This window comes from Lithobates pipiens, unplaced genomic scaffold, assembly GCF_037356315.1.
Source record: "Lithobates pipiens isolate NorthernLeopardFrog02 unplaced genomic scaffold, aLitPip1_a1.2 Scaffold_8, whole genome shotgun sequence".
In the NCBI taxonomy this organism is placed as follows: Eukaryota; Metazoa; Chordata; class Amphibia; order Anura; family Ranidae; genus Lithobates; species Lithobates pipiens.
In genome coordinates, this window is record NW_027507903.1 from 55,730,715 (window position 1) to 55,743,438 (window position 12,724).

Sequence of the window (12,724 nt, forward strand, 5' to 3'; positions counted from 1 at the left end):
GTCCCAGTCCAGCCCTGGTAAGAACTATTTGTGGGAAGCAGTAGAATAAAGACGAGAACTTACCGATGGATAAAGCCTTTCTCATGGAACTGTTGGAGGCCAATGATGCATTCGGCAGCGTAGAATCTATTGGAGGAACAACAAAAAATAATTTATAAACTTCCAATATATATATATTCTAATACAGAAGTAAATAGAATGTATTTTCATGTGTATGTTCAGAAATACCCCTAGGTGCTCCCAGTTCACAAACAAAACCATTATCAAAGCTGCTCTATTCAAAAACACACAGAGAGCTGCAGGAAGATTTTATATTTTAGAGAATGGATCATGGGACATCTGAGAATTATTCCTTGCTGTGACTGCAGGGCTGGCTTGGTCAGTTGTGTTCTCAATTGTCTGTGAAGCCCCAAACTTCCCCCATGTCTATTATAGGGGTGTATGTTCTTCTTTTGTATTGTGGTGTCCTACAGGTGAAGCCTTTGTTACTATGGTATGATGTAGCACAATGTGAGTCAGTGGTGCTTTCATTGTTAATGACGGTACCTACCTGATGGTGTCGATGTCAAAGTCTCCCTGTTCACCCAGGAGATGAAGATCCCCTCCGCTGGCGTGCTCCATGGCAATCCAAAAATAGTCCTAAAATAGCAAAAAGTTTAGAATTTAGTCATTTACTTACCAATACTATTACATTCTACAATAATCCAAGTCCTAGATCATTTAAAAACACTCAGAACTTTCTAGTCAATTGTTCTGAGAAGACATAAATGGACATAGTTTTGGGTACTGTAGATGATGTTAATGTTTCTTATTTTTTGTGAAGAAATAGCTTCTGCAAGATACTAGATAAGGGACATAATAGCTGCATATTCATTTGGCAATTTACAAACTATTCTGTCCTTTTTTATTATCTTTGTTCGCTGATCTCCCCTTCCTGCTAATGACACAGAAGCAACATGTGAAACGTCATTTCCGGGTCTTGGTGTCACTTCATCCAGTGCATATGGTGGGGGAAGAAACTAATGGCGGTGATCTGCACTCTGTTAGCATTGGAGGGCAGGTGAAACATCAAGACTGCTGATGTCTTATTAAAGAGACCTTGTCACCACAAAATACACCATATAGGGGACTTTAAATCCCCTATGTGGTGTATTTAATGCAAACAGTTAAAGTTACAGCCAAGCACTTAAACCTTCCCCAAATTTTGAACCCCACCCCCACATACACGCACATGTGAACACAAATGCATGCGGCGGGGTTGCAGAAAAGCATCAATGGTGCTACACATGTTACATACCGCCATGCACACCAAAGTAAGAGTAATAATTCTGGGCCCATTATTCATAGTTAACTCTAAATTGATGACCTGTAGGGGCATTTAAACCTCCACCTATGAAAAATATGGGGTACAGAAGTTTATCACTGTTTCACGAGCGCATGCAATTTTAAGGCTTGGCATGTTGGAAATGTATTTACTTGGCACAAACTGATATTTTATATTTAACAAATCGGGCAATATATTGATTTTATGTCCTAAAATTACTTTCAGGGCATTTTTTACTGAAATGTTGTCTTGTGCTGTGCTAATATCATGTGATATAAAAATTGTAACTCCCTGTATTTATTGTATTCTCTAAGGTATCTGCTTTCAGAAAATATAATGTTTTGGGGGTTCTATTTAATCTTCAGCCCTAAAAAGATTTTCTAAACATGTGTGCAAAAAATCCAAACACAGTTCTGGCAGAAAAATGATTATTTGGTGGTCAGTCGTGTGGTTTCCACATTCATCCCCCCTGACCACTCTGCAACAGCACTTTTGTGGCTCATCGGCTATTGCTAACCGCTAATCAGAGGGGGTGAAGTGTTGGTTCTCTACAACAGTGAGAGATGGTCAGCCCCACACATAGTGATAGTGAGGATACAGGTAGAGTCCAGCAACTTTCCTGTCTGGCCTCTATTATAAGATTAAATGGCCAATTTTGTCTTATCTGACCCTCAGGAAGAAGATTTGTAGTCATACCTTTGACTCCCAGGTCAGGTGGCGTTGGATGAGGAAGGGACAGCCGACGACCGCATCAAGGGCCTTCCTCTCCATGTAGATCTGCCGTCTCAGATGTTTGGAAATCCTGATGGATTTGAGGGCCACTTTCTGCTTCGTTGTTCTGTCCTTAACCAGATCCACCTACATTGTACAGAGAGAAACAGATATTATACAATCTGAAATAAAGTAAATAGTTTCCTATGTCATGGCTATGTAGATGATGATACACAAAGGTGACTACACTAGAGGTGTTACTATGTTAGGAGTATGAGTGTTTCCTTATAATTCTAACAGTGATATATCCAGTACATATATATATATATATATACAGGATAATTTACAGATAATTGTTGGGTGGTATTCATGCCTAAATGTCATTGTCAACAATGATAACTTTTTTTACCTGTATTGTTTGCTATAGATGATTGCTGATCTAGTGTGGCGGCAAGAATTTTCCTCATACAAGACTTTGGGGAACATTTAGCTTCAGCACCACAAAGCAGCACCCAATAACTGCTAGACCAGGGCCACTCAGGTAAGTAACATTCTCTTTTCAGCCCCCCCCCCCCCCCCCCCAATCTTTGCGGCTAAGGCCTCATGCACACTGAATGCGTTTTCTTCTGCTTCTAATGGCATTTTTTTTCTGCCTTATCGCTCCTGCATGTTAGCCTATGTGTCCATACACACATCGGACTTTAGGTACTTGATGCCCCTAAATACGTGTAAATACTCCTAAGCACAAGGCATTCTGGCCATTATTTTAATGGTCAGAATAAATTATTATTCTGGCCGATGATATGAATTAACGACCAAGCGTTTGACGTGTCTCAATGTGTTACAAGAGTTTACAAGTGACAAGAGTTTTTTCTACCAAAACTCTTCTGCAAGGAGGAAAGAAGTCTAGGAGAGTTAGCGTTAAGTGTGCATGAGGCCTAATTGTACCGGAGTTCTCATGATAAACACCCTCACTAGAATGTAAATGACAGTTTCTGCTGTGCGATTTAAACAATGGAAGAGCAGTGATCATATTAGGAGTTGTTACCCTAAGCAACCAATCAGATGTTATCTTTCACCAGCAGTGAGTACAATGTTTAGGATAACTGCAGATTGGTTGCTTGTGGGTTATTGCACAGTTCACATAGCTATTTGTGTAAGACACCAATAGATATACAACAATAAAGACTAAATATAATACTTACACATCCAAAGCTGCCTTTTCCCAGATGTTTCCGAAATTTGAACCGCTTCTCCAGGGGTATCTCCTGTCTTTTTTTCAGATGGTCTCCTGTTGAATAGAGGTGAAAGATTGTATGATTGAGCTACATGAATGCTATTATGAGTACCAAATAAATGACAAAAATCAATCTGCACAATCAAATCCAATGTACCCAGAGTCACATGCTATTACTAAAAAGGTGATCTCACTACACCTCCACAGAGGAACAAATAGCAAAACGTAACAAAAATGCAGCATTGCCTTCAAAAATCTCAGAATATTACACATATTTAAAATGAGAAAAACAACAGTCTCAACTGTGCACAGTGAAAAAAGTGCAACAAATAGTGCAACAACGATAAATCTCCAGTCCCAAGCAGTGCAGTCCTTTTCTAATGACAGAATGGTGTTATATGTAATATGCAAACATGTCCAAAAAGGGATCAAATCCCAATCAGGGCAGCACAGTGGTATTGTGGATAGCACTTTTGCTTAGCAGTAAGAAGGGTTGCAGGTTTGAATCTCTGCCCCCTATATGCAACATGTCTGTCAACAAGATTTTAGTAGTCCCATGGCGGCCATAACATATATAAGTGGTGGAGCCTATTGGCGATGACATCATCACACTTCATTCACCAGAGTTCAGGCACATTCCGACTACTATTTGTGGAAGTATACACCTAGATGCGCTGTATCTATTACCTTTTCTTGGAAGTGTTTTGGACATCTGCTTTTAATAAAATGTATCGGTGAGCACTAGAAGTTCATTTTCCATTCCATGTATCTTCCTATATGGTGATAGAATTTGGGGATTTTCCTTGGCGGAGAAAGAGTGAACACCATCCGTTAACCCCTGCTGGGGAATGCACTGTTTTGATCTCCCATTACTACTGAGATCATTACTCTGAGGTGAGCAGATTAAAGTTTCAAAGAGTGGAGTATTTTACCACACAATTGGAGTTTTGAAAAGGAAAGTGAGATTTGAGCACTTTTTGAGACTTGTTTGAATATCATATATGCACTGCTTTGCACTAGAGATTAATTATTTACTGTTTGTTGCACATTTTTCTGACTGACTTTGTCATTTTTAGGCTGACTGATGCAAGCATGCTGGATATGAATTTCTGATGATTTTTATTGCCTTTTTCTATGCCCATGTGAAACTTTGTTCTTGTAAGTGTACTACATTAAAGTTTTATACATTTATACAAGCAGGCTTCACTATGTTTTGTCACTTCTTGCCTTACACGGTATGTGTAAACTATTGGAGAGCTGGAGTCTGAAGTGTTTTGACAGCCTAATGTACGATGATTGAGGAGGATTGACATCAATTTGAATGCACCACATTCCAATGATCATCTTTCTATCTGAGAGGAAATAAAAGTTTTGTTGCCAGAAAAAAAATTTGATGCTCCACTCTATTTAATAATCTGGTAAGCAAATTCGATACACATTGGTGCTGTGTGATCTTTCCTGCACTTCTTGTTAAAGGTGGAGGTCTCCTCATCATCTATTTCTTACCTTGGTTTCTTCAATGATGGAACGTGTATAAGCGCTGCACCTTGGACTATATAATTGGAGTGTAGCGGACATAACCCTTGCAGGGCTGCCTTGACTTATTGGGCTTACCAGTTACCTCCTCTTGGCCTGCTCTTACACGTCTAGGGGTTCCCAGGGTTGATACCCAACGACTCGAACGCTGACACGGATAAAGTCCTTTTTAAAAGGTTTTATTTTGCAGTAGTAACATCCAATAACACAGTCTCTCATGGGAACAGAGAGCACAGGTGAAGAACTCAGGCACCTTGAACTGCAGATCTAACAAAGCCTCTAATTCCACCCAGAGAGTAGCCACTCGCAGTTGGGTACTTCAAGGCTGAGCAGATCTCTAGCCAGAGATCATGGCAGTCAGCATGTTGACTCAAAACTTGAAACAATCCTATGAACGTGTACAAGTTGTAACTACAGGTGAACAGGAACCTTTTTCCTCAGTACCTGGAACATTCTCTGTCTCCTCAATGGTACTAGAAAAACATGAATTAGTCAATGTCCTTGTCGGCCCTCCTCCAAAGAGTCCTCCCCCGGTCACTTCCACGAGTATCCAAGCCGAGAGCACACCCGGACACCTTGAATCCCCCCTCAGTTACTGCGCCTTGGACCAGCAGGTTCCGAGACTCGGGAACAGACGGATCCCTGCCCCAGACCAGGCAGGTCTATTAGGGGCCTCTAACAGGAACATGTTGCGGGATGTCAACCCCCCCCCGTGAAGCCAGAGTGATGGTAAGGCCAACTTATGTAATTAACCCTCAGAACCCCTACTGTTCTGAGGCAAAAACTAAATTTACATGCGTATGACATTTTGTCCAAAATGCCATCCGCTACAGGAGTTTTGAAAAGAAAATTGGGATTTGAGCACTTTTTGAGACTTGTTTGAATATTATATATGTACTGCTTTGCACTGGAGATGAATTATTTACTGTTTGTACATTTTTCTCTTTGCACAGTTTGGATTGTTGGTTTTCTCATTTTACATTTGTGTAATATTTGGGATTTTTATACATATATATTTGTGGGTAACACTGCACTCTTTCTGGCTATTTGTGCTCTTATGAGTATGTGACTTATTGATCATTTTATTTGAAAACAGTATAAAGGAAGATCACTGTGTTCTGATGGTTTTTAGGGACCATTTATGCCATTGCAGTGTGGTGTATTGCATTAACATGTGCATAGCTCCCAACTGTCCCTGATTTCCAGGGACTGTCCCTGATTTGGAGAAATGTCCCTCAGTCCCTCTATCCTCCTCATTTGTCCCTCATTTTTTATATGATCCATATAGATGTATATAAAATGTACTTTATCTATCAAAAAGTGTTTCCCAGAGCTAAACCTTTCATCTGATTTCTAAATTGCTGCATTTGTAAATTTCAGAAGCCAATATAAAGGAATAGTAGTGGTAAAAAAAAGCACTTTTGTGTGTTTAACCAATCTTTTTGTACAATTCTCCTTTAAGGGGGTGTGGCAGCGGGTGTGTCCTATGCCTGCATACTTTTGCTGATAGGTGTCCCTCATTCCCATCTCAAAAAGTTGGGAGGTATGCATGTGTGATACTGTATGTTAAGTGGGCATTACATTAAAGCAGCCTATTTAGTTAATGATCTTGCAAGTCATTAAAATGCAATACAAAATGTAACTGCACCATGTTTTTCATTGCAACACACCACAACATGGCACAGCATCACAATGCATTGGCGGTGTGCTTCAATGCAGGGGTGTTGTGGTTCCATTCAGTATGATACCTCATCATATCATTGTTCATAACTTGTATTGCTGCAATACAATAGTGTGCATGCATTGCTGCAACATTTCAGCGTTCAGCAATAGTGTGAATGGGTCCCTACTCTTGGCTAAGTTTAGATGTGCGGCAAACGTTACTGCCTCTCTGACAGAGATCTGTAGTGGATTGCTTTTCAGAGGCAGTGAGGTGGTGATGCGTCTGGTTAGTACACATTAATGCTATGTTTTCAATTGCAATGCAGCAATTTTAGCAAGACATGGCAAGTTTGATGCAGTTCCACCTGTCTAATTCTCCCATGTAAGTGAATGTGAACGATCCGCTGCTGCAAGGTAAGAGCTTGTCTCACAGTTGCGGTGTGGGCTCGCTGTGCAAAATCATCATAATCATCAGGAGGTGGCAGTACGAATGTTTGAAAATTTCCTTTCACCGTCCTCTGAAAAGAAGTGATCTATCGCAAAACGCTTGTCGTGGGGCCATAAACAGTGCTGCTATTCAGTGGCATTGGGAGGGGGGGGGGGGCTGGAGCCCCGAATGGGTCCCCGAAAAACCCCGGGATGCACAACTGTATTAGTAGCCCCGAGTGCCGCCGAGTCACATAGCAGGTCCCGCCTTCTGGAGCCTGCAGCGCCTATGATGGAGGTCTCACTGGTCCAATGGCGTCCATCATAGGCACTGCAGGCTCCAGTAGGCGAGAATTACAATGTGGCTGCCGTTCCACTGTGATAACCCCGCTCAGATCTCCTCTCTTCCTGCCTGCTGTGATGATGGGAGCACCGCTCACCGCACACCATGGCTGAGCTGAGCTGCTGCTGCAGGACACACAAGCAGAGGTGGCTCTCTAATTAGGCAAATAAGGCGGTCGCCTAAGGCCTCGTACTCACAGGGGCCTCCCGATAGCCTAATTGAAGAGCCGCCTCTGCTGACAACAATGCCGCTGCGGCATTAAGCTCAGACCGGCAACGGCTTAACATTGCCTGTGAGATAGAGAGCACAGACACCAGCACTGAGATAGAGAGCACTAACAACAGCACTGAGAGTACTGACACCAGCAGCAAGAGCACTGACATCAGCACTTTAAATCTCTTAATATATCTAATATGTACAGTTAATCTTTTTTTAATCGCTTGAATTATTTTTCCCATTATGGGCAGGAGTGGGGCCTCGTGTCTAGGTTTTGCCTAAGGCCTCAAAATGCCTAGAGCCGCCTCTGCACACAAGTATCCTGGTCAGGTAGGTCATTGTGCTCCACTACCGTCAGTGTATGTAGGTCAGTGTATGTAGTCAGGTAGGTCAGTGCATGTCAGGTAGGTCAGTGCGTGTCAGGTAGGTCAGTGTGTGTATGTCAGGTAGGTGTGCATGTCAGGTAGGTCAGTGTATGTCAGGTAGGTAGGTCAGTGCGTGTCAGTTAGGTCACTGCATGTCAGGTAGGTAGGTCAGTGTATGTATGTCAGGTAGGTCAGTGTTTGTTAGGTAGGTAGGTCAGTGTATGTCACGTAGGTAGGTCACTGTGTCAGGGTGGTGAATTTAGTGGTCAGCATTGATGGGCACCAGTAAAGCCAGGCAGCAACCAGCAAATGAGCTTACCCCCGACACAACCCCACCGCCCAGCCAAAATACCCTGCGCCACAACCGTCGCCACCAGGCTTGGACTTCGGGCTGAAGCTCCTGGTCTTTTTGCCACCTACCAACTCCCCTGCTGGTATTGTGAAAGGAGACTTTGAGTTTTAGGCTGCGGTCACACAGAAAGCGATGCCCATATACACTATATTGTTAAAAGTATTGGGACGCATGCCTTTACACGCACATGAATTTTAATGGCATCCCAGTCTTAGTTTGTAGAGTTCAATATAGAGTTGGCCCACCCTCTGCAGCTATAACAGCTTCAACTCTTCTGGGAAGGCTGTCCACATGGTTTAGGAGTGTGTCTGTGGGAATGTTTGACCATTCTTCCAGAAGCGCATTTGTGAGGTCAGGCAGTGATGTTGGATGAGAAGGCCTGACTCACAGTCTCTGCTATAATTCATCCCAAAAGTGTTTTGTTGGGTTGATATCAGGACTCTGTGCAGGCCAGTCATGTTCCTCCACCCCAAACTCACTCATCCATGTCTTTTTGGACCTTGCTTTGTGCACTGGTCCAAATCATTTGGTGGAGGGGGGTTATGGTTGCTTTTCAGGGGTTGGGCTTGGCCCCTTAGTTCCAGTGAAGGGAACTCTTAAGGCATCAGCATACCAAGACATTTTGGGAAATGTCATGCTCCCAACTTTGTGGGAACAGTTTGGGGGTGTCCTCTTCCTGTTCCTCCAACATGACTGCACACCAGTGCACAAAGTCCCACCCTGAAATGCATTACCAGACCCCCTCATTTTCCTGCAGTGTGTGATATCATCCTCCTGAGTTCCAGACCTCCGGCTATTTCCCCGATGGGCTTTTCCATTGAGTTGCAGGAGAACGATCCATCTTCAGTGCTTGTGCCCCGTGCACTTACCTGTCAAGCCCTGCAGAAGCTGATCTGTCTCCATTACATCAGATGCCGGCAGCAATCCAGACTGGAGGGATGGACACCACGGAGGCTTCTTGATATGCTTTCCATTTCTTCTTCTTCAGTCAGTGCATATAGTGCGTGTTTTTATTATCCATTTTTAATACAATCTAGAACTGTACACCAAATTAGTGGGACCCTCTCCTTCTCTTCTTTATTACATGAATTGGCCAGCGGGATGTACCCAAGGTCATTCTTTCATAGAGGTGCTGCAGGTGAGGAAATTGTTCATATATATAGAACATCATAATAATACGGACTCTTGGGACTGGTTCACACCAATCCCTACATTACAGTGCAGCAGCTGGTGTGCAGTGCGATCCGCCTGAGCTCAGCACAGTGATGAAGAGCTGTGTTTGGTGGATTACGCTGTTTCCTTTTTTTATATACAAACTTTATTGAGATGTTACAAAGACATCTCACAAAGTTCAAACGCTGGCGACGCAGTGCAATGCAGTGGATTGCCTCTCATCGTACTGCATTGATAAGAGGTAATACATGCAGTACCCTTTTCATTGCACACACCACCAAAATACAGTGCTGTAAAACTGGGCAAATAGGAGACAAAGAATTTTGCTTTGTCCATGTGGTGGGACTTCACTGGAATAGCACCCCAACACAGTCCCACCACATCTGATGCTAATATACCCTTAAAGAGGTTGTAAAGTAGAAGGTTTTTCATCTGTGTGCAGCAGCCCCCCTCAGCCCCCTACTACTTACCTGATCCCCATCTCTGTCCAGCGATGTCTACAAGTGCCTCAGCTGTCTGGGACTCTTCCTCCTGATTGGCTTAGATACATCAGTGGTGTAATTGGTTCCCATTGCTGTTAATCAAAGTGAGTTAGCCAATCAAGAGTGAGAGGGGGCAGGGCCCAACCATGGCTCTGGGCTTGGGTTCCCCCATAGCAAGCTGCTTACTGTGGGGGCACTCAACAGGAGGGAGGGGCCAGGAGCAGCGAAGAGGGACCCGAGAAGAGGAGGATCCGGGCTGCTCTGTGCAAAACCAACTGCGCAGAGCAGGTTAGTATAACATATTTGTTATAAACATCACTTTTACAATCACTTTAAGGTCATTTTATTCTCAATTTATCATACAAGGGGTGCATTTCTTTTTTTTCTGCAATTTTTTGTTTTAGTAAAGCTTGTTTTTTTTTTTCAATTACACAGATGGATTGATTAAGGGTACATATTTAAACTATTGGAAAATTTATATTATTTTACTTTACTTTATAAGTACTGTAATAAACTGTGTTATGTGATGAAGATTGCCTTTGTTCGTTTTGCCCTGTATGGGTCTGTTGGTTTATGGAGAGATGTAAAAATGGAGAGCTCTGGTGATAAAGCACTTGTGACCCACTTATTAGGGTAAAGGAGAAGTTCACTTTTGGGGAAAAAAATAAGAAATCAACACATTTCTTTAAGAAATTAAAATATATAGATAGATAGAGATATAGATAGAGATATATAGATAGATATATATATATATATATATATATATATATATATATATATATATATATATATATATATATATATATATATATATATATATATATATATATATATATATATATACTGTTAAATTAACATAAAGTTACCCTTATATGTAAAAGTTGTATTAGACTAGAATACACTAGAATTATTATGTGAAATAATGAGACTTTAACATGTAGTGTAAAACCTTTATTTTATATGTCAAATTACACATTCTGATAACACTGGAAGGTTTCTTAAGACATTTATCAATAACTTTATATTGGTATTATAAATGAGTATAACAGAGTTGTATTTTTTTACAATACAAATAAGATATGCCGATTCTGACAACATTGTACTGTTTAAAATGTAAATATTAACCATGAAAGTATAGTAAGTATTACTGATCTATCTCTATGTGTAGTAATGGACACTTGTTCTGGGAGAAGCCCATTGACTCTCATTACTGACCCCCTTTTAGAAATCCTCTTTCTGGCGGCCATAGTTTGGAGTCCCTGACACAGAACAAATGAGAAATACATATCTGGGACTTGTTCTTGTTCAGGGAGTCTGTATGAAAGCCAGCAGAGTAACATGACATGAGGTCACTAATATCTGAATCTATATCTCTAACTACAGATGTCCCCAATATTCCTAATTACCAATATATAAAGGTCTATTTTTGTATCCAGCATTGTAATGTCAGTGATTAACATGAATGGCAGCAATACATCACAGATTTCCTCCCTGGTGTGTCAGTCTACTCCCCTCTTCCCCCTGAGCTCCGCCCCCTCCACTGGTTATGGCGGCCATCTTTTAACTGTCACTGAGAGTTTCCAGCCAATAAATCCTGAAAACTAACAGAAAAATTCTCACTATTTGTGACCATTCCTATCAGAAAACATGTATATTACTGGAAATTAGTGAATTACAATAAATTCTCCCATGTATTACACTTCAGAGCTCAGTTAAACATAATATACATGATTTCTGGCTGCCTAACCTGTCTCCATGGCTACCTGACTGCACTGAGTGACCCCTAAATCTACCTAAATGTACACTAAATGTAATTCCTGTATCCCAAATGGTATATATTAGAGTGTAAGCTCCTAAGGTGAAGTGTATATAGAGTGTAAGCTCCTAGTGTGAAGTGTACATGTCTATATACAACTTACCACGCTTTGTCCCTCTGGACTTCAGCGATTGTTCAGCTCCCCGGCGTCTTCTCTTCCTCCTCTCCTCCTGGGGCTCGTCCTCGCTCATCTTCCTCTTCAGCTTGTCTGGCTGACGATGATGAGTCTTCTCCGTCCTCTTCTTTCCGTCCATTTCTCTTTTTTCTGTAAAAGAGTCTCTGCAGAGAGCACAGCACACCGCCTCCCTCTCTGGCTACACCACTGCAGAGTGACAGTTGCTAGGGTGCACCTGGTGAGGGTCCTGTTACTAGGACCCCAGCACTGAGCCCCGGTCTGTCCTCTTGTGCCTGATATTAATGCAGAAATGGGCTGTAACTTTTTTGGATATTTGGATTCTTGGATTTTTGGATGGGACCTTTTAAATAAAGTCGATTTTGATATAAAATCTCCTCTCTGTTTATTTTTAGCCCTTCATAAAGAAGGCAAAACAAATCTTGATACCTGAATATGGCTTTGCAGCTGTGACCTGTGTTAGTAAAACTGTACATTTCATTGCAACTACTTTGTGTATCCAGGTGAATTATACCTTGTTTTTTTCAGGAGAAATTGGGCTTTCAGTTAGATGTAAATAGTAAAGTATATCTCCTAGTTTTTTCTTAACATCATAGCAAAATTGGCACAAACTAAACAACATTTTTTTTTCTAAATGTAGCTTTATGTTTCTTGCTATTACTATGATCTACCATTAAAGAGCGACCCATAACTAATTCCCCTGCTCCTTACAATTGAGGCAATACTGTATATGTGCATGTTATTTCTTGTTTGTACCCATAGTAGGGCCCTCCAGAAACAATATTGCACATTTAGTTGTTTTATTATCCTACCTAAAAACACACCGTCACTGACACTAAGACCCCTTTCACACTGAGGCAGTCAAAAACTGCCGATAAGGGTCGGGCGCTTTTGTGGCGTTAGTGGTGAGCTTTTTTTAAGGTCACATGACCTTAAAAAAAAGAAAAA

The 12,724-nt window shown here is 41.5% G+C and overlaps 1 protein-coding gene across 1 annotated transcript in view; it reads right to left on the reverse strand.

Annotated features, from left to right (window-relative positions):
• LOC143961957 (ribosomal protein S6 kinase alpha-3-like) overlaps positions 1–12,724 on the reverse strand; it is a 57,581-nt gene that overhangs the window by 13,675 nt on the left and 31,182 nt on the right. Inside the window, exons 9-11 of the mRNA XM_077471299.1 lie at positions 2,021–2,182; positions 551–639; positions 64–126 (exon numbers count right to left, since the gene is read on the reverse strand). Coding sequence (XP_077327425.1) covers positions 64–126; positions 551–639; positions 2,021–2,182 — 314 coding nt within the window. The remainder of the gene's footprint in view (positions 1–63; positions 127–550; positions 640–2,020; positions 2,183–12,724) is intronic.